Source organism: Myripristis murdjan, chromosome 8 (assembly GCF_902150065.1).
Source record: "Myripristis murdjan chromosome 8, fMyrMur1.1, whole genome shotgun sequence".
NCBI lineage: Eukaryota > Metazoa > Chordata > Actinopteri > Holocentriformes > Holocentridae > Myripristis > Myripristis murdjan.
Window position 1 is genome coordinate 29,800,962 of NC_043987.1, and position 20,979 is coordinate 29,821,940.

The 20,979-nt window shown below is 42.6% G+C and overlaps 2 protein-coding genes across 3 annotated transcripts in view; both read left to right on the forward strand.

The window, feature by feature from the left end:
• The first annotated feature begins 615 nt into the window (after positions 1–615).
• Positions 616–10,951, forward strand: st6galnac2 (ST6 (alpha-N-acetyl-neuraminyl-2,3-beta-galactosyl-1,3)-N-acetylgalactosaminide alpha-2,6-sialyltransferase 2). The gene is made up of 9 exons (XM_030057493.1): positions 616–838; positions 2,104–2,185; positions 3,782–3,953; positions 4,058–4,220; positions 5,309–5,447; positions 5,608–5,711; positions 9,178–9,258; positions 9,380–9,482; positions 10,202–10,951. Exons 1-9 carry the CDS (start codon positions 717–719, stop codon positions 10,379–10,381), a joined length of 1,146 nt encoding a protein of 381 aa, XP_029913353.1. The 5' UTR covers positions 616–716; the 3' UTR covers positions 10,382–10,951.
• Positions 10,952–12,086: 1,135 nt separating this feature from the next.
• The window catches only part of LOC115363200 (CASK interacting protein 2), a 98,148-nt gene continuing 89,255 nt past the window's right edge, over positions 12,087–20,979 (forward strand). For both annotated transcript variants that reach the window (XM_030057303.1, XM_030057304.1), the window contains exons 1-2: positions 12,087–12,397; positions 16,343–16,893. In XM_030057303.1, coding sequence (XP_029913163.1) covers positions 16,800–16,893 — 94 coding nt within the window. In that variant the 5' untranslated portion in view covers positions 12,087–12,397; positions 16,343–16,799. The remainder of the gene's footprint in view (positions 12,398–16,342; positions 16,894–20,979) is intronic.

Consider the following 20,979-nt stretch of genomic DNA (forward strand, 5'->3'; position numbering starts at 1 on the left):
TGTGCATGTTGAAGTCTGTGCAACGAGGGTAGCTGTTCTGTGTAACCTAATGCCTCCCCTGGGTTTATTTTGGATGCAGGGACAGTTGTCACCACACACAAAGAAACCAGAACACAATGACAGCATCGAGAAACCACAATCAGGGAAATTTCTACAGCCCAGACAATGCAGTTTTACAGAAAATAAATTAATGTGTCAGTGCCCATGTTCCTCCATAACAGCTTAAGTATTCCTGCAATTTGTCTCTTAATTTGCCATTATACTTTTTGTTACCTTGGTACAACTTATAATTCTTAATCAGCATAAACAATGACACTATTAAATGCTATTGGATGTGATTTCAGCAATTTTAACCATAACCTATGCAGTGGAGTGAGACATTACATTTCCATATTCGCAAATCTCTCCTGTGCACTGAAGCACTCGTGTATGTTATTTTTATGTATTTATGTATTTATTTATTTGCACCCTTGATTTACATACATACAGATTTTTTTGTTTGTTTGTTTGTTTGTTTCGTCCATACATACTTTATTGTCTTACTGCTCTACCTGGTTCACTCCCCTGGGTCCAGCCTTCACCAGGTGACTTGCAGACACAACAGGTAATATTATCATGCTGGCAGAGAGAGACAAAGACAGGCAGGGGACAGGCTGCTTATCAGCGGATCAAGATTGGTCACTTATTAGTTTTGCGTGGTGTCTTTGAACAGCTTAATGGGGATTATGAGGGCGTGTCCCCGGAAGTGTGTTTACCTGCTGCTGGTGGTCTCATGTTTGATCATATTTACAATTATATACGAACAATATCAAGACAAGAGCGTCGACAGATCCCTCAGGTAGGTGTGAGAGCTGAAATATTGGGCTGTTTCCGGGAAAGAGCGGTGTGTTCCCGGCGTGGCTGCAGACACACACACACACACCCTGCATTCCAAATCGCATACTTGCACTTTTTACTTTTAGTATGTACTGCAGCGGCCCTTACAAAGTGTGTAGTTTAGTATGAAATATGCATGCTAATTATTTTTTTCCCTACTAAATAGTATGGTAGTATGAGTATTGGAACGCAGGGCTGGGCTTGAGGTCAGGGGCATTTTAAATTCAGCTAAAACTGCTGGAGTTGATTAAGATCACTGAAAGTTTGTTATTTTTTTAAAAAAAGATTGATCCACGTGTTGAGAATATATTCCCACCTTACGCCGGATGTAAAGCCAAAGCCGAATGTGCGAAAGTCGGTAGAGAAAACTGACATTTTAATGTGACCGTGTTTACCGACAAACATACACACTCTGTGAAATACGAATAAATATAATTTTGCAATGTTTAGAGCCCAGGCTTGGATTCGGCATTCAAAAAAACAACATATAATTCATTAAAATATCAACTTATTGAGGAAGTTCATGTTCTACTGATCACCACCATGCTGGGTTAACTTTCAATTTAGAATGAAAGCTGTTTGGTCGTGTTTCGCCACTGTTCAGTCAGGCTCCGGTTTATGCCTGGTTTGCATTTACTGATAAGTAAAACAAAAGTAAAATAAAAGTAAAAACAGGTTTTTCCAGCAGCTCAAGACAGATAAGTGCTCTTGACTCAGTTTTGAAGGTGCTTATCTTCATGTAGGAGGTTTGGTAAGGGGAAGAAACAGTGAGGAGGTTGTTTGCCTGCTTTTTCTCTTCTCTGTGGGATTAATCACTGAGCAGATTAATCACTTCAGGCTTCACTTTGCGGGTGACCCGCTGGTATCTAGTTTGAGAACCACTCTTTTTTTTTTTTTTTTTTTTTTTTTTTTTCGCTGGAACAGACAGCATGCAGGCAAACACAAAAACAAGCCAATAAAGTCAAGAGTTCACACATTCAAGAGAACTTTGAGCTGCAACCTATAAAGTCATAACATGGTGTTCATCAGCAGATTTTTTCAGCCTAAATGACCAGAAGCTCAAAAAAAAAAAAAAAAAAAAAAAGTTTAAAGGTGCAGTATCTGTGAATTATTAATATCTGTGACATTCAGATGTAGCCTAGATAGCGGCTCAGCTGGTGAAAGAGTAGCCTACCTGAGGATCATCGACAGCTTGAATTTCCCGTAACAGATTTAGTTGTTTTGCAGCGTCAGCGGGGATAGAGACGAGGACAGCGGCTGGACTGAGGACGATGTGTGGAACTTCACCCCGGCAACCCAGGAGGAGACGGTGGGTTTGTTGCCCCGGGAGACCATGGAGATGGTGATGAACAAACCAAACCAAACCAAACCAAACAAAGCTGTGTGTTCACTCTCAGCACCCATCAGAAAGAGCTGGAAACAAACTGAGCGAGCAGGTCAAAGCCACACATACACAGCACAAATGACCATTAGAGGTGTTATGTGTGACTGCTAAGCTTAAAGGGAAAAATACCCTTTTTTTCTGACTTAGTTTGACTGAGACAAGATGTTTGAAACCATTTTCACCTCTGTGCGTCTAGTGGTTTTGGTTCCTATGGGTACCCTTTCATGTTAGCTTAGCATAAAGACTTGAGGTCTATGGGAGTCGTTAGCCTAGGTCCGTCAAAGTGAAAAAATAAACCTTACGGCAGCTGAAGGTATAGTCAAGTCAAGTCCAGTCACTTTATTTATATCGCACATTTAAAAACAAGGGTTGACCCCGGTGCTTTGCAAACCTGGCAGAAGGGTTAACAATACAAACGTACAAGATTAATAGAGTAAAAGCAAGCACAGAAAAAAGTATTGAGATAAGAAATAAGAACTTAAGAGGTAATGAATAAAACCATCATCAGATTAAAACTCAAAATTAGGACTTTAGAGATAAATTAAGAATGGACTTGACACTGGGAAATCAGACTGAATTGAAAACGAGATAAAAATAATAATAATAATAATAATAAAAGTGGGTCTTTAAATTTGAAGTGTCAGTGGTGGAACAGGACTTAATCTGGAACAGAAGGATATTCCAGAGTCTGGGAGCAGGAAGATCCACCACAAATTCACCTCTCCTAAAACAACTCTTAAGTTCTTTGTTAAAAATCCATTATTATGCTAAAATATGTAATAACCTCATTATATGCTGTTTCAGACTATATTACTTATTATATTATCACAGGTAGGTGAAAAAAAAGGATCCAGATGTTTTCCAAAGAGCCACAAAATGCTGACAACGTTTAGTGTGTTAAGAAAATATTTCCCGTAATCCCTATTTATTCCTGTCACAAAGAGGATGTTGCTTCTTGCCCTCTGTTCTCCAACCTGACATCTTTGACTTTACTGAGGAGTATAAACATGTTGGAAGGGATTATTTTTTTCATCCCTGCCATCATTGTTGCAAACTGACAGGACAATTGCGTAATTGCATAATTTTAATAATAAAAAAAAAAACTAGATTGTTTTGCATTCATTGATATACAGTAATTAAATAGCCAGTTTGTTATTTACAGCTCTTTAATTTGGATTTTCGTTCATTCAGTTATTCAGTCTGACCAGCTGGGTTCTTTCTTTCTTTAGAGTTAAAAAGAAAAAATAAATAAATTACAAGTTATAGGATTTTAAAAAGGGTTGCTCATGAAATAAATTTATATATAATCATAGATAAATTGACCTCTCTCTCACACATTGTGGTAGTTTAGGCCCCCTGTTGAGATCTGGCACCACTGCCTGCCGTTTCCACAAACCTGGAGAGCTTTGGATCTGATTTTGTGCCATGAAGCGATTCGGCAGATCTCCCTCCAAATCGTCACCCCTGTCATTAAACGCCGTGTGTGTGCCAACTTTTAAAGTGTGTGCTTTCTGTCTTCAGGTGGAGGGGCCGTGCTCCGTGAGACAGTTGATAAGGAAGGACCAGCTCCTCGGGAAACACTTCAGTTTCTCCGTGCCCGTGCTGCAGTGGGCCGGGAGCCTCTCTAAACCCACGTGGGAGCGACTGAGGAGCCATGCGCCTCCCTACGGCTGGAGGGGGCTTCCTCTCACCGGTACCCTCCTCCCGTCCACATAATAAATAACAAAACATGTAATGTGGAGGTGTTTGAGGTGTGCTTTTTACTGATCATTTCTTCTACTCTATGCTCATCACCAGTCGTGCGATCCACCCTGGCCCTCCTGAACAGCTCCCACAGCGGGCGGCTTTTCGAGCGCAGGTCACCTGACCAGTGTGTGCGCTGCGCTGTGGTCGGCAACGGCGGCATCCTCAGGGGATCCAAGCAGGGCCAGGCCATCGACAGCCATGATCTTGTTTTCAGGTAGGCATTGCGGACACAGAGACACGAACCATGTGGAACCCAACTCTAATTCTTATCCATACAGTCTCATTTGCTTATTTGTGTGACTGTAACACATCCACCAAGTTTGGTCTGTCAACTCCTTCCTTGTCGCAAGAACGAGATCTTCACCAGGAATGTTCTGCTGCAAAATTAATGAAATAGATACAGACCTGGGAAACAACACGATTTTGAGTGGCGACACAAAGCTGAAGATTCATTTGAATGATTTACAACAACACACGATTGTTTTGCTTCCACTTTCAGTTCTCCTTCCAGCCCTCTGGCTTCTGAAATGGCAGAACTATTGTCTGCCCTAGAGCTGCCACTGTTTCACCCTGTAGGCTGAATATCAGAATCAGACTCAGAAACACTTTATTGATCCCTCGAGAGGAAATTGGATCAGCTGCAATTTCTCAAATTCTTGAGAGAAAAATATTCATAAGCCTAATTGAAATGACAAGAAATATAAAAGGAAGCTCAGAAATATACAACTAGCCTACGTGCCCTAGAAATTTGTGGAAAAAAAATACATGATGTAAAAATATTTACATTAATCCGACAATAATATTACAACAATAAATGCAGAGAGAAGAAATTGAGAATATGTAAAAAGTACACCTAGATACTCCATATTCCATCGAGGTTTTGTACTGTTCAACTATTGTGAACAGGTATAAAATCATTGCACAATTTAGTAGTTAAGGAAACAGTGAAATAGTGTACAGTTATTTAGTCCAATATGGGACTAGAGCGCCACTGTGTGGTGATACAGCAGCAGTGCTACTGCAGAAAATAGTCCCGCCCCTTTTTGGAAGCCAGGAGGTGGAGAAGAGCGTTGATAATGAATCCCTAAACAAACGTGTGTTTTGCATACTTCCAAACATTTTTTCAACTTTGTGTGGAAACGTTTCCAGTCTCTATCTGGATTTCATTCGTCTTGGAGCAGAACACTCCCGTTGAGGCTTCCTTTCGTGTGACGGGGAGGGATTCAGTGGACCAAGCTTGGTGGATGTGTTACACTTACATAAAACATTAAAAACCCAAACTAAACAGAAATCTCCTTGCAGAGTCAACGGAGCTGTGACGAAGGGCTTTGAGGAAGACGTGGGGACAAAGATCTCCTTCTACGGGTTCACCACAAACACAATGAAGCACTCCCTCAGGTTTTATCGGAGAGACGGCTTCACCAAGGTCCCACAAGGCCCGGTGAGACAAGAAACACCCGACAGCTAAACAAACAAAAAAAAAGTCTCACAGGGATGTTATTGGTCCACTGTGGAAATGTATCCGATAAAGGACTTTTTCATCACGCTGGGTCGCTCTGCGGGCTTACGTGTCTCTTGTCTTTGTGTCAACGTGTCTCTAGGAAATCCGATACATCTTCATTCCATCGAACATCCGAGACTATGTGATGATGGCAGCTGCCATTCGGGGTCAAACTGTCACCACTGGGGACGACGCTGGCGACTGGCAAGTTTTATCAAGGCTTGGTGCCACATACTGAGTAGAGTTTCTGTTTAAAGACAGATAATGGTAGTGCATTTTGAGATCCGGGCTTTGAAGCATATTTGTTGCTTTTGGCGCTGCAAGAGCTGAAATAAATAGTTTCACTTGTGCAAGGAGCTTCTAATCTCTTTGATTTTTCTGATTATATCCTGAGCCCCTTGGAAGTCCTTCTCCCACTGTTTTTTAATGTGGATACGAGGAGCTTCAACTTGACAGGTTTACGTAACACGATGCGAGCCAAACTGGCAAAGCACAGTGTCAATACAGAGTTTTAGTGAGGACAAAGACTCCATAAATCTGTTTTTTTTTTTCTTGGCAGTAGCACGACTGAACAGGCAGCCAGAGGTAGGAATGGGCGATATCCAGAATTTAATATGACAGTATTGTCTTGACAAAATATTCATCCAGCCCGACTATCAATCCAGCATTTCAGAAATTATTTTCATTTTTTTCTGTCTTTGCTTTGCTCTCTTTTCTTTTCTAAAATGTGCAAAACTAAATGTTTTATGTCCATGAATTGCACATTTATCAAAATTACTATGCGTGTAAAAAAATTCCAAGGCATGATACTGTAGAAAATATTGCATATGGCCACAAATATTGCAGTATTAGCCCTAACTATTATCTACTACTGACCCAAGTCTAGCCTGAGATTTGTACTTTAAAAACAGAATTCAGAGGATACGATGTTTCAAACCTGCAACTTTAAATGCTCAAGTGTACTCATTAATCTCACTGGCCGACTTCAAGTTTTTCACTGTTTTCTTTCAAGTGCCAGCATTACCGTGCAGACAAATAAGCGATGAGTCAGTAGAGACTCAATAGCCTGAGAAAACACAAGGAAGCCTCCTCAGAGAAGAGAGATTGGCACAACATTTAAGTCTTAGAGTCAGAGTCGGTCTACATCATGGTGCCTGGATACTTTAATTTATTTATAGTGTCTAGCACTCTGTGGGATAGGGATGGCTGAAATAAATACTTGTCTGTGTGTATTGTGATGTGCAAGTACACAGTGCTATGAATTAGTTTTGGTAAAAAAAAAAAAAAAATTCAAGCCCCTTGGGAAATACATGTTTACTCTTGTTCATTTGTTTGTTTGCAGTCAAACCACTGGACACTAGGTGGAGTGTTTGAGTATCATTAGAGGGCAAAAGTTGGCCAAAGTTTCTTTCAGTTCAGGTGAATAGGAGCAGGTGTTGTGATGTGGGGATGTGAAGGAAATGATGTCCTAGTTGTTCGCAATCGTACATCTGGTTATGTTTAAGTCATGTAACCACTTTAATTCCATATTCATGTATATTCAGTGTTCACATTTGGCTGTGAGAGCTTCTACTTGTGTATTTAACTGTGTCTGCTGGTGTGAAGAAAGCAGAGGGGGTAGAGTTGAACTGTCTCTTTTGAACCCATTAGACTCGCCACTTTGTGTCTAATGACTTAATAAGAAGACAGAAAGCCCTTGTTCTCTGCTCAGCAACAGTCCCGACCATGCAGAATTCAACCAAGCCAAATGCTATGTAATGCTACACTATATTACCAAAAGTATTCGCTCACCTGCCTTTACTCATACTATGAACTGAAGTGCCATCCCATTCCTAACCCATAGAGTTCAATATGATGTCGGTCCACCTTTTGCAGCTATTACAGCTTCAACTCTTCTGGGAAGACTGTCCACAAGGTTGAGGAGAGTGTTTATAGGAATTTCTGACCATTCTTCCAAAAGCGCATTGGTGAGGTCACACACTGATGTTGGTCGAGAAGGCCTGGCTCTCAGTCTCCGCTCTAATTCATCCCAAAGGTGTTCTATCGGGTTCAGGTCAGGACTCTGTGCAGGCCAGTCAAGTTCATCCACACCAGACTCTGTCATCCATGTCTTTATGGACCTTGCTTTGTGCACTGGTGCACAGTCATGTTGGAAGAGGAAGGGGCCCGCTCCAAACTGTTCCCACAAGGTTGGGAGCATGGAATTGTCCAAAATGTTTTGGTATCCTGAAGCATTCAAAGTTCCTTTCACTGGAAGTAAGGGGCCAAGCCCAGCTCCTGAAAAACAACCCCACACCATAATTCCTCCTCCACCAAATTTCACAGTCGGCACAATGCAGTCTGAAATGTACCGTTCTCCTGGCAACCTCCAAACCCAGACTCGTCCATCAGATTGCCAGATGGAAAAGCGTGATTCATCACTCCAGAGAACGCGTCTCCACTGCTCTAGAGGCCAGTGGCGGCGTGCTTTACACCATTGCATCCGACGCTTTGCATTGCACTTGGTGATGTGTGGCTTGGCTGCAGCTGCTCGGCCATGGAAACCCATTCCATGAAGCTCTCTGCGTACTGTACTTGGGCTAATCTGAAGGTCACATGAAGTTTGGAGCTCTGTAGCAATTGACTGTGCAGAAAGTCGGCGACCTCTTTGCACTATGCGCTTCAGCATCCGCTGACCCCTCTCCGTCACTTTACGTGGCCTACCACTTCGTGGCTGAGTTGCTGTTGTTCCCAAATGCTTCCATTTTGTTATAATAGAGCTGACAGTTGACTGTGGAATATTTAGGAGCGAGGAAATTTCACGACTGGATTTGTTGCACAGGTGGCATCCTATGACAGTTCCACGCTGGAATTCACTGAGCTCCTGAGAGCGGCCCATTCTTTCACAAATGTCTTGTTTCACAGTCTGCATGCCTGAGTGCTTGATTTTATACACCTGTGGCCAGGCCAAGTGATTAGGACACCTGATTCTGATCATTTGAATGGGTGAGCGAATACTTTTGGTAATATAGTGTATGTGACCAGGCGGTACAAAAGAAGGGGGACTTTCCCCATGTCCTTTGAATCAGCTGACACAAGCAACTTGGACATTGTTGGTGTACAGCTCTTTCCATATTACAATATCAAAGCACAGACACAGACCACTTTGATTTCTTTTTTTTTTATTATTAAAGAATTACATGACAAAAAGCATCTGTTTTTTGACTGAGCTCAGGTGAACATAATTGCAAACAAAGTGCAGCATCTTGTGGATTTGATGTGACTGTCCTCCTGACATGGGCTTGTGTTTGAAACCAAATTGAAGGCTTTGATATTATTTATTACTTGCACATGTCAGAAATGATCTAGTTAGTCCAGTAGCAGCCTCTCTGTGGCAAACACAGACTTCAACACACAAGCAAGAAAAATGGTCAGTCCTCTGAACCTCCTTTCCTGTAATGCCATTCTTGGCCTGTAGATGGTGCTCTATCACTGGAAAACAGTTTAGTTTGAACTTGACTCAGTGGCTTTAAGTGATAAAAAAAATCAAAGAATGTGATTTAAAGACATGAAGATTAGCTTTTGTACTTTCTTTATTGTTCTGCACCTTGTTTTTTGGTTTTTTTGTTTGGATTTTTTTGTTCTTTTTGCTTCTCCTTGTTATTTATCACGGCTGTGTCCGTCCCAACAGGCCCCCCAGGTATTTTGGCACTCGACCACCTGAGCACTTCAAGATGCTCCACCCAGATTTCATTACATACGTGACACAAGGGTAAGAGAACTGCTGTCGTCAATAGGCGAGATTTTGTTTGTTGTTGTTGTTTGTGGGTAGATCAGTAAGCCACACACGGACTGGCATTGCAATTTGTGTGTTTTACATGTGTGTTCACCAGCTTCCTGAAATCTCCTCTGATGTCGCTCCGTGCCACCGGTCACCTCTACATGCCCAGCACTGGAGCCCTGATGCTGATGACGGCCTTACACACATGTGACGAGGTCAGCAAAAACCAGCGACCCCCCCCCCCCCCACCCATCAGCACATGATCAACAACAGGCCAGATGCTGCTTAAAAACGGCTGCTCGTTGGGAATCATCCATTCTTGCAAAAAAACCCATTAACATCTGCCCGTATTGGCTAAAACAGGACGAATCAGAGCAAATGATGGTTGTGCAATGCACCTTGGGATTGATCTGGAGGACTAAATTATGTCAATCTAATGAGCCGATGTGTTTTATGCATGCAGTTTTGTGGCACGTAGCCCATTCCTCGGTGGCAGATTGATATTCCCCACTTAGCTATCAGGTTATCGGTTCTTGTTTACATGCAGCTCACTGGCTTTGCCCTTTGCTCATGGCTTTATTGAGGGATATGCAGTGATGCAGTGGTAAATAAACAAGCAGTGTGAGCTATGACCTTCAGTCAGTGGTTATCATCAGGCGAGCAAGCACAGAAATGAATAAAAGTCAATAAAATCCTTAGGGAAACATGAATTTACTTTCTTTCCTATTTTAAGATTCTGCCATGTAATTCACATGAATTTTATACTTCAGAATATGGTGTAAGATTCGTATCAACCCCAAAACTGTGCTCCTCTGCAAACAAAGTTGAGTAAAGTGAGGCTAAACTGAAGAATGAGTGCAGGAAGTGACACAAACACGGGAAATCTTTTAAAGTTTTCATTTAAACCCTCACACATCATCACGCCCCTCCTCAGGTCTCCGCTTACGGCTTCATCACAAGGAACTACGCGGACTTCTCGGACCACTACTACGACTCCGTGAGGAAACCCCTCAAGTTCTACGCCAACCACGACATGAAGATGGAGAGCTGGCTGTGGGAGGCGCTGCACCATCGAGGCGTCATGCGGTTGTACCAGAGAGCGGCGAACAGCTGACACAAAACGCCGTAGAAAACCAGCTGACGGACCTCGCTCGCTTGCTTCAGTTTGTGCATTTCTGTCTCTGTTGCCAGGTGTAAATGGGGAAGAAGGAGTTTTATCTGCATTTTAAAATGCCGGATACAAACATCCTGTTTATCTCCTGAAGCCAAGAGACAAATTCAGTGTATGAATTAGGAGCTGTATAAAGGCTAAGTACACTTCTTTTGCCAAAAATGTAAAAAACTAAAAATCAGAATGCTAAATTTTGTTGTAAATAAGTGATGACTGGTTATTCAGTGTTTTATATTGTATATAGCAGACTCTTTTGATATGCGATTTTGAGAATTTCGCTTTGTCATTTAATGCAGTATTTAAACAGTCTGCTCAGTAATTGTTTTGAAATTGTACTTTTGTTTTTTTAAAATCAAGTTGGTGCTTTTTTTTTTTTTTTTTTTTTAAGTGCTTTTCAACCTGATGTTTGCTGGGAAGCTGTTTCTGAAAGAGCAGCTTGGCTTCGCGAGGGCTTCTTTGTCATTACCATCACACACACCAACATTAAAGGCCCTTTTGACTGTGTAAACCGAAGCTCAGGTGTTGTCAAGCGTCTGTTTGTTGGATCAGCAGCGTCTTTGATCATGCGGAGAAGCCTTATCTGCGCTCTCTGAGGGCAGGTGCTTTCACAAACAGCCTCATTTCTCTTGTGCTCTTGGACATGCCTTATTCTTTCTCCTGTTTTTTTTTTTTTTTTTTTTTTTAACTGCTTTGTTGGATTGGGGCTGTATTACACTGGAAGCTTTCACCCCTGTGTGCCGGGGAAGTGCATTCATCCTGACCCTTTTGTACCCGAGTTCTGACTTGGGGAGCTTTTTGTCCGGTGTGTATCTAAGGACAGGCTGATGGTGAGCCACAAGAAAGAACATGACACATGGCAGGGAGTCTTAGCTTTGATCCCCTATAAACTCTGTGTGTGTGTGTGTGTGTGTGTGTATTTGCTTGGATGGAGGGTCTGCAAAAGTTTGTTGAATTTTGGATTAATATCAGATTAAGAGTGGGTTTTGTTTAGGATGAAAGTTAACTTAAGATGTGCAGTGGTGAGGGAATACCTGTCGACTGTTGCAAGTGTGTGTGTGTGTGTGTGTGTGTGTGTGTGTGTGTGTGTGTGTGTGTGTGTGTGTGTGTGTGTGCATATGCCTAAGAGGGGGATAAATGCTGCACAGCCTACAAGGTTAGTTTTGGACCTCCTCTTGCCCTAAATTTGATCCCAAATAGTGGTGAGAATAACACCGACTATTAGAATATTATTATAATGTGGGAATATTTTTGGTATGAGCAGATCAAGTTGTCCTGTCATTTAATCACGCATTCTATCCTCAAGGTTTACATAGGCTAAATAAATAATATAATTAAACACAAACACACACACACAAACACACACAAACTTTAAAAAATGACCCTCTGCCTGTTTTGGGAGGGCAGAGTAACTGTGCAGTGGGAGGGACGAGCACGCTCTGAGCTGCGTTAAGCTGGCTAACGAGAGCCAGGACATGACCGGAAATAAAGAGTTTTCTCATCTTCAAACTAAAAGCAAAGGCAGCGAGTTTACCGTTACAAGTAACACGCTCATCAACGTCCGTGTTTTATTTTGAAAACAGCAACCGGAAGCTCGTGGTTACGCTGCGGCTAACTTGCCTAGTCACATTCTGGAGTATCTAAGTGACAATGTAGAGGAGAATGGCATTCACTGCGAGGAGGAATACCAGGATAAACGATATCTGGCGTGTGAACAAAGTGATAAATAGAGCGTTTATCGGCATTTGCCCTTCGCTGAGACGACATAGACTGACTCCCTTATGTGGAAGAGACTAAAACAAAACTCTTTCTTGGGACTTTTGGAATATCTGCCCAGTGATTCCCCAGGACTTCGGAGTGTTCCCACACACAGACACACACACACACACACTGCCACCTTGGTTAAACTTGAGCCGGGGCTGATAAATACATGGCCATGTTGGGATAAGTAACGCCGCTAAGGTAAGTCGGATGTGAGATTTGAGTCATGAGATGTATTTATTGACACACAAGACAGCAGGCGGGTGGTAAACTTCAGCGCAAAGGTCGGCGGTGAGCTCGGTCGCCCTGACAGGTTTGTATGGAGCGAGCCAATGCGCGTGCCAGTCTCTCCGCGTATGGACAGAAGGGTCACGCCATATGCATTAAAAAAAATGTGATTTTTAATGATTGGTGTGCCTCGCAAATATATATGCCACATAGAACACGATTTACGACCTTTTCGGGATCTTGAGAAGGCTTTCACGAATTCGGCTACCGTATCCGTGACCAAGCGGCAGTGGACTTGAGTAAAAATTAAAGTTTTAGAGGTGGTCCGCACTGCAAACGGCGGAGGAAAAGTTGAATATTTACTGTAACAGAGCGCAGTCTAGTCACATGCATCCATGCCGAATTGAAGAGTGGGTCGTAATTATTAAGAAAAAGCCTTAAGTCGCATTTTACGTGCTGTGTGCGTTTGCGGATAAACGATGAAACTTTAAATGGACACATTGTTGCATGGAGGTTGGCGCGCTTGTTTCAACACGGCGGTGAGACCGCCACATATCGGGTCTAAGCGAGATAAAGCGCTATGCAAACTTTGTGCTGGCCGGTGGCTACGCAGTGTAAACATATCCAAACAGCTCTCCATGCACTAGTTCAGCACCATGCCAGTCTTTGCATGTAAACCCTTGTCAGCCTATGCAATTATTAGGTTAAATCAGTTGTTATTGAGCCACAGTTCTTCCAAAAAATGTTGTGATTCTACATTATGCATCTGCCTAAGCGGTCTTGGTTGAATAAATGTGAAGTGGCTTTAGTTTGTGACCACTGAAATGATTAATTTGCGTTAAGTTTTAGTCACGCACTTTGCATCAGTTCAGCAAGAGTCTGAGTCCCCGCTGTCCCAAACTCACTTCTATACACTGCCTCCTTGTCATCAATGCAGTGAGCATGAAAAGAGCCTGAGGGGAGGTAAGAGAAATGGGACATGATCACTGTTAATGGGAATGACAGCCCTGCTTACGCCCTGTGCTGCTCTCTCTCTCTGTGTGTGTGTGTGTGTGTGTGTGTGTGTGTGTTGTGCTGTGGCTGCCTGGTTATGTAATAAAGTTGAACAAGTTGTAACCAAAAAACAGTGCAGAACAAAATACAGGCACACAAGCCAGGAGCCATCCTATCTCGCCTGGCGATCCGGCTGTGTACACTGTGTACACATTCCCCCAAAACACTGCTGATGTTTATATAGCAACACTGTTTTAGGCCCTGCACATTAGCCCGGCTAGAGCATTCCCGTTTGGATGGATTGCACCAGTCATACTGCAGGCTGTTTTTTTTCCCCCCTATAGTTAAAGACAATGGGACAGTGATCATGTATCTACAGAGCTCTGACTAACATGTAATCGCTTCATGTGACAAAAACTGTGGCAACTTTCTCCTCCTATATCTGTGAGTTGTGGCAGACCACTGGGCTGGAAGAGTTTAAGTAGCCGGTTGAAATGAAAAGTCCATGCGTGGCAAAAGCCATCATAAAATCAATCACAGAGGCCTGAGGGTTGTTGCGAAGCAGCACCCACTCGCGTGTTGGAATGGCTCTGGAAGTCCCATCAATATTTACACAGCGCCGCAAGTGGATCCTTCACAAGCTATTTGTCCATACAGGTCTGGTTACCAGTGATTGAACTGTCCTCTCGGCTCCTTACATGTCCCTGTCACGACTTTCACTCTGTGGTAGCAGCACATCACGGAGCCCCAGCCTCACCTAACAAGTGTGTGTGTCGTTTGCCCCTATTGGAGTGGTATCCTTGGTTGACCTGTCTCTCTTTTTTCTTATTCATATAACAAGAGGAAAACTTCAAAGTGTTCACCTTTTGAACTCGCCTACAGTGAAAGTCATTTTTATTTATGAACTGAAAATCAGGCAGAAGCGACACTGCAGCAGACACTCCCCACTTTTTTTTTTTTGTAGAATTGATTATGTCAGCGTGGCTGTAACTAGTAGAGGTGGGAATCACCAGAGGCCCCAAGATACAATATTATCACGATACTTAAGTCACGACACGATAGTATTGTGGTTTTAAACATTTTGTAATATGCCGAGTATTGCAATAACATGTACTGTGATTTATTACATTTTTTCAACTTAAACCAAAATATGTCCCCAAGGGAAAAGTTTGTCCCCATCTGTTTTATCTAATAAGCTAAAGTTTTCATTCTGTTTAACTTCACTTCAGTCATTTTTATTGCAGCAAAGTGGGATTGTGAAGCAGACAGACTGACCAACTCTCATAAAAACCTGTGAGAAATGCTGCACTGATTCTTGGCGATACAATAACCTTACCCCAATAACTAGGGCTGGATAATGTGTCGACACTGGAATCAATATAATGATGTGAGACTAGATATTGTCTGGGATTTTGGTTATGGTAATATGGTGACATGACATAAATGTTGTTTTTTCCTGGTTTTCAAGACTGAATTCACCAATTTGTTCATCACAAATCTCTTGTGTGTGAATATCTAAGGAAATCCCCAGTATCCCCTACAATACTGTCACAATATCAATATTGCGGTATTGGATCAAAGATATTATATTAGATTTTGTCCATATTGACCATTTGATTTTTATTGTCTTGAACTGACAACACTGACACCGCTCCGCAAAGTGTGATGCCAGGTGGGAGCTGTTGAAGCCCACAAATCATTCCCACATTTCCTACTTGTAATTACCACTGGGAGGTTGATGTTAACGGCTTTTCCTAATTAGCAACTCGTATTTTCGGTAAATCTGAAATGACGTAACTCAAGGCTTCTTCTTTTTCACCCCCACCCATCATTTTGTTGCTGCAGTCCTCCCACCCCCCTCCCTGGACCAACTCAGCTCTTAGTTTCCTCCTAAACAGACTAGCCTACTTTTTTCTCCTTTTTTAACGTTTTGGCACCGTGTTGTTGCTCCTTCTGGTTTTTATTGCAAGGGTGCCGGCTTTGTGCCAGCGTTCACTTGTTCTCCTGTTTTCACTTTTGTAAGTCATTCGAGATAACAGTGTCGGCTTACTCAAATGTATCTGTGTGTGTTTGTAAGTGTACGTGCATTTGTGTGTGTGAGAGGGCGGGGTTGGGATGACGAATATACCTCTGTGTTTAGGGTATGAGGAGTTTTTTTTTTTTTCAAGTTTTCAGGATATTCCAACCTCCCTCACTTTTCCTGAGTGAAACCGGGCCTCTGACTGATTTCCCAGATAGTGGGGGTTGTTAGAGAAACAGCCTGGCATGCGAGGAATGGTGCCAGCCTCCCCTTTTTACAACCTAGCTGGTATATATACATATACATATAATGCTAAATCCATCCGATTGCTGTTTAACCGACCCTGCCGGTCCCACTGGTGCGTTCATCTTTACAAATGCGCGTCACGTGGCCGAGCTTTGTTCAAAGTCACAGAACTTGACTTTAAATTCTAGTGGAGATTTCAGGGCTTCCTAAGATGCCACAAGTGCCCTTCTGGATTCCAGGGAAGTGTGCATGACATGATGCAAATCACATCACATCCAGATATTTTCTTTTTGATGTTGCTGCAGCCGTAAAACAATGAAATTCTAGGGCATTTGTATATTTCACTCAATGTAAGTGTGACGTAAAATAATAATAATAATAAAAAAAAGGTTTTTCTGACCTCAAAGCTGTTAAAGGAGAAATTTAAAGCAGAGTTCAGCGGGTTAACCTGAAGGTGATTGAGGCACACCAAAGTCCTGTTGTCGTCCTTTGGTTGCTTGAGGCTGTTCCATGTCCTGCTTTGGTTTCACTTCCATGCGTAGTCCAGCTGTACACGGGCATGAGCAGACGTGAGTGCTGGTGTGGTTTTGCCAAGCATCTCGTCTGGACCACTGTAGTATATTGACTAAGCTGTTTTTCTCGTCTCCCTCTGCTCTCAGGCTCTGTTCGGCTTGTTCAGACGGCTCCAGGCCTCTCTTGGTCTCCTGACCACAGCACCCGTTGGTGGGCCCCCAGTCCCATCAACAGTAGCTCCACATGCCTCCAATCCTCCTGGCAGTGTCTGGAAATAACATCTCTCCCAAATAAAGGACTGAAAAGAAGAAAAGTTGGAACAGGAAATTAAGCGGCAGAATATTTTTTCCATCTCTCACGGCTTGGCAACCAGGAAGTAGCACAGGCTAGACCCGGAGAGCTCTGAGCGTCGTTTCGGCCTCATTTAAATCATCTGCTGTCTCGTTCCATTTCCTCACCTGTCAGCTGTGGGTCAGTCGGACGGAGTGGAGGGTCTTACCTGAGGCAGGTGGATGTCTCTGCTCCTCAGCATGTCTCTGAGCCTCTGAGGCGGCTGGATTTGCGTCAGACGGCGGTGAAGCTCGTTCAACTTGAGGTGGGGCCATGGGAAAGGAGCAGGACCTTCTCCAGGCGGTCAAAAGCGGAGACTTGCCATCCACTCAGAAGCTGCTGGCCAAGCTCAAAACCAACAGAAACAGTAAGTCCATTTGATTATGATCATTTTGCTGATACTGGGCTTTTATTAAATACTGGATATCATCTGAGCAGTGTTATCCACCTTTAATATGATGGCTGTGATGCAGTTTGATTTACTACATGCTTATTGTAAAATTGATTCATACTCCGCTGGGAACGCCATGATCTGAGTTGATTCTAATGCAAGTTTTTGATCAGAAGAAGGCAAAATCTGCTCCTGTTTCTGTTTTCGTCACGGTTATTACCCTCGGTTTCAGTGCAGACTTCCAGTGTCCCATCATGGTCTAAAGGCTGTCAAAGGGTTTTGCATCCCGCCAAGAAACATAAACATGGGGGAAACACTGAATACTTGTAATTTTTCTGATTTCTTGGCATGAAAACGAGCAGATTTGAAGGTAGTGAGTTTCAGCTCAAAGTTCAGCTGTCAGCAGCTTCGTTCCACAAATAGTAGTATCATCCAGCAAATAACCCACATGAGGCAAACCCTAATAATAACCCTTTGGATACGCCGGCTATTAAAATGAATCTTATTTTGTCTCTCCAACTGCTTCTGTCAAGATTATAATATGCAGCAGGATTGGGCTGCAGGGGCTCTGATATTCAGGTTTACAAGCAGGCAGTTACAATGCACAATAATTAAATATGTGCTTTACTGTATCATTCAGACAAAAACCCACAGACAGCAGCAAGGCTTTGGTAACGTGCTTAAACAAGCAATTTGCTGAGTTCTGTCTGCTGGTGCTGTCATACCTACTAAAAATCTCCAAACTCCTAAATGCACGATGCCAGTGCTTCTCAAGCGGTAGTTGTCGAGCCAGCTGAAACTGAACGGTAGTTGTTGAGCCAGCTGAAGTTGACAGCCCCTAGAAAAGGTAGGTTACTGACGAATGAAACAGTTTTCTGTCTCCTTGTTGCCTCGATGAATATTTAAACGTCCAACACACACAGTTGCGTTTTTGTGTGGAGTTGGGGGTTGTGTGTGTGTGTGGGGGGGGGGAGTAAGGTACAAATCCTCTTTTATTGGATTTAGAGGTATACATTGTTTATGAAAGTGGAGTATGTGAGCCGCTCCGACCGAAAGCGAGGGCGATCCTCATGTTGAGTGATTAAGTGTGTTTGTACAGAGAATGGAGCTGCTATGCGGCGGTGAGGTGAGTGTGTTCCTCCGTAGCCAAGGAGCCCCAGCTAAAGCTTGAGGGGAAATCTATCCCTCAGGATTAGCCCCCCTGATGATAACTTAGTAATGAACTCAGTCCTGGGACACGGACAGCCTATCCTCTACTCTGCTTTGGCTTGAATACATGGCACTGCAGCTTACCTGACCATGAACTCTGGATAGGGCCCGTGGGATTAGACCAATAAATTCGATATTGGCCTTGTATTCAAAATCCCACACCATGCTGTCATTGTCATGTTGTCTACCTCTAATATGATGGAGGTCCCTTTCCTCTAAAGCAGCTTCAAGGCTTGGGGACTGTAAAATACGTGTGTTTTTGCTAAAGTGTTGCACACAGACCACTCCTGGAAAATCTCCCCAATCTCTTCTTAAGCTGACCCTCATCAATTTTGCGTTGTGAACCTTTAAAGAAGTAACTCACCGAGAAGAATTCCCTGGCGCAACAACGGTTTAAAACTTTGAATGCCGTCACACAGCATCACCTCTAAACAGCTTCAGATGAGAGTATTCACTGCAAAAATGCAAAATCTTACCGAGATTATTTGTCTTATTTCAAGTCAAAAATGTCTTATTTCTAGTCAAAATATCTCATTACACTTAAAATAAGACATGATCACCTCAGAAGTAAATTGTTTTTAGACAATTTTCACTTGTCTTATTTTAAAGTGTATTGAGATATTTTGGCTAGTAATAAGACATTTTTGACTTGAAATAAGACAAATAATCTTGGTAAGATTTTGGGTTTTTGCAGTGTTGGTTTTCATTGCTCTGCGTTAGGGTTAGCCTACTGCCGCTGCTCGCTGGGTGGTGTATCTGGAAGGGTCTCCTGGAGATCCTTATCAGATATTCCTCAAAGGCTTCAAAGAGGGCAAACCGGAGAAGGGCGAGTCAGGTGCTGCTGTAGATATCAAATCCTCCGATCATCATTCTCCTCCACAATGGCTCTTATCTCATATTACAATAGTGCAGCAACTCGTGTTTACCGCTCTTTTATCCTTCCATTCACTGGACTTGGTTTTGTTGAATAGTTTGCCCACTGACTCTGAGAAAGAAAAACATAGACTAGGTTCCCTACATTGTCTCAAAAAGTATGGCGCATTATGATTTTGATAATTAGTAGGTGTCAATAAGCGTGGAAAAAAGAAGAGAGAGATTACCCCGGCTATTGCTTGTATTTACAGTTTTCTTAAAATCAGTTTTGAAATCAGTTTTCTAAAAATCACGGGGCAGAGTGATTCAAACGCCTGTCCATATTATGGTGCGCACATCAGTGGTGGCGCTTGCTCTGCCGTCCCATTCAAGGCCACAAGATGGGAGAATGCAAGTTTTGTGAGAAATGGCTTACCTTTTCAAAATATTAAGAAAACGGCTGGGCGAAGGACCCTAAAACAGGAAGAAAAGAGCGTGCTGCAAACTGTGTGAAATCATACAATATCTCTAACATGAACGAGGCAGCCGTCACTGCTCATATGGAAGAGAAAAAGCACGGTGATGTTGTGAAAGCATCGTCAGCACCCGGTGTCTCATCGTTTTTTGCTCAGCGCACTAATGTGAGGCCGACAAGTGATGAAGCATTGTGATCTTACCCCATTCATTGTGGAGGGTGGCTTGAAGTGGTCGTCCTGAATGACTTGAACAGCTGGCAAATGCAGAATATAACATCTAACAATTGGAGTATTGATACGCATGATAAATATGTTGCTATCAGTCGTGTGACATGTTACACTTCTTACACTTCTTCATCTTAGTCTGAAAAAAAAAAAAAAAAATCAACCAAGATGTCTGGAAAATTCAGGAAATTTGAAAAGGAAATTCACATTAGGACCGGGCGATATATTGATATTATATCTATCGTGATAGATATTGATAGATATGTGGGATTTTAGATATCGTAACATTGTGATATGGCAGAGGTGTGGTCTTTTCCTGGTTTTAAAGGCTGCATTACAATAAAAAAAGATGCAATTTCTAATAGTTTTAATAGTTTTAGCTGTTCTGTTATTTACCTCTACCTGCTTGGTCATCTTATCCACATTGCTAATGGCTGTTTATCAGAAATTTCTTGTGTGTAAAATATCTGATCAAAGCACCAATAGTCATTTCTGCAATATCGATATCAAGGCATTCAGAGATATTGTGATGTTTGATTATGTCCATGTCCTCCAGCCCTAATTCACACATGGTCTCCCTCACACCTGCGATTCACCTTGTGTTGTTTACTTGTGTGTAATTAGTGAAATCGCAGTGGACTTGTTTGGGGCGCGTAGGGTGTGTTTTATTCACCAAGCAGTTTAAAATGTTCGGTGCGCAGCTCTGGGGGGAATCCGTCGTCTCTCAGATCTGCAGTGGACAGTCGTGGTGAAAGAGGGTTTGGTTATGGTGTTTGACATTGTGGCTCACGTAGCTTTCACCCATAAGCTTCTACAGATACGTTTAGAGTAGGGCTCAGCCATATGGCCAAAAAAGTCATCACAAATGCTTCAAAATATTTCACAGATTTTTGAATAAAACAAAAAGTTAATCATAGTTAAAAAATAATTGTGTATTCTTTCTATTTGTGACTCTGTGTAGACATGCATACTTGCCAGAACCACACATCTGGGGTAGGCGAGCTGAATATTTTGGAATGATGTCAAAACATGTGAGAAGATGAGAAACTTCTCGATGTTGTTGAAGGTGAAAGTGAAGGTGGTGTTGCCGGACTAAGTTGGCAGCGGTCCTGAACAAAGTTTGCAACACATGTTGCTCTGCTCAGCGTCAGGCTCTCAAAAGCCCAAACTGTTTACATGCTGCCGACGTTGTGGTACCTGTCTTGTTGACATCTCCTCACTTTCTCCTCAGTCCTCAGCCGAGCGTGCAGCCAGACCTTCCTCGATCCGTGCCGCCTCACTGGCTGCTTGTGTGTCATTT

What these genes read in the sequence shown, in the direction of transcription:
- st6galnac2 (XM_030057493.1), top strand. Translation starts at nt 717, where the DNA reads ATGGGGATTATGAGGGCGTGTCCCCGGAAGTGTGTTTACCTGCTGCTG. An exon ending in AGCGTCGACAGATCCCTCAG is followed by an intron (nt 839 to 2,103) that starts GTAGGTGTGAGA and finishes GTTGTTTTGCAG; the next exon opens with CGTCAGCGGGGATAGAGACG. An exon ending in CCAAGGTCCCACAAGGCCCG is followed by an intron (nt 5,448 to 5,607) that starts GTGAGACAAGAA and finishes ACGTGTCTCTAG; the next exon opens with GAAATCCGATACATCTTCAT.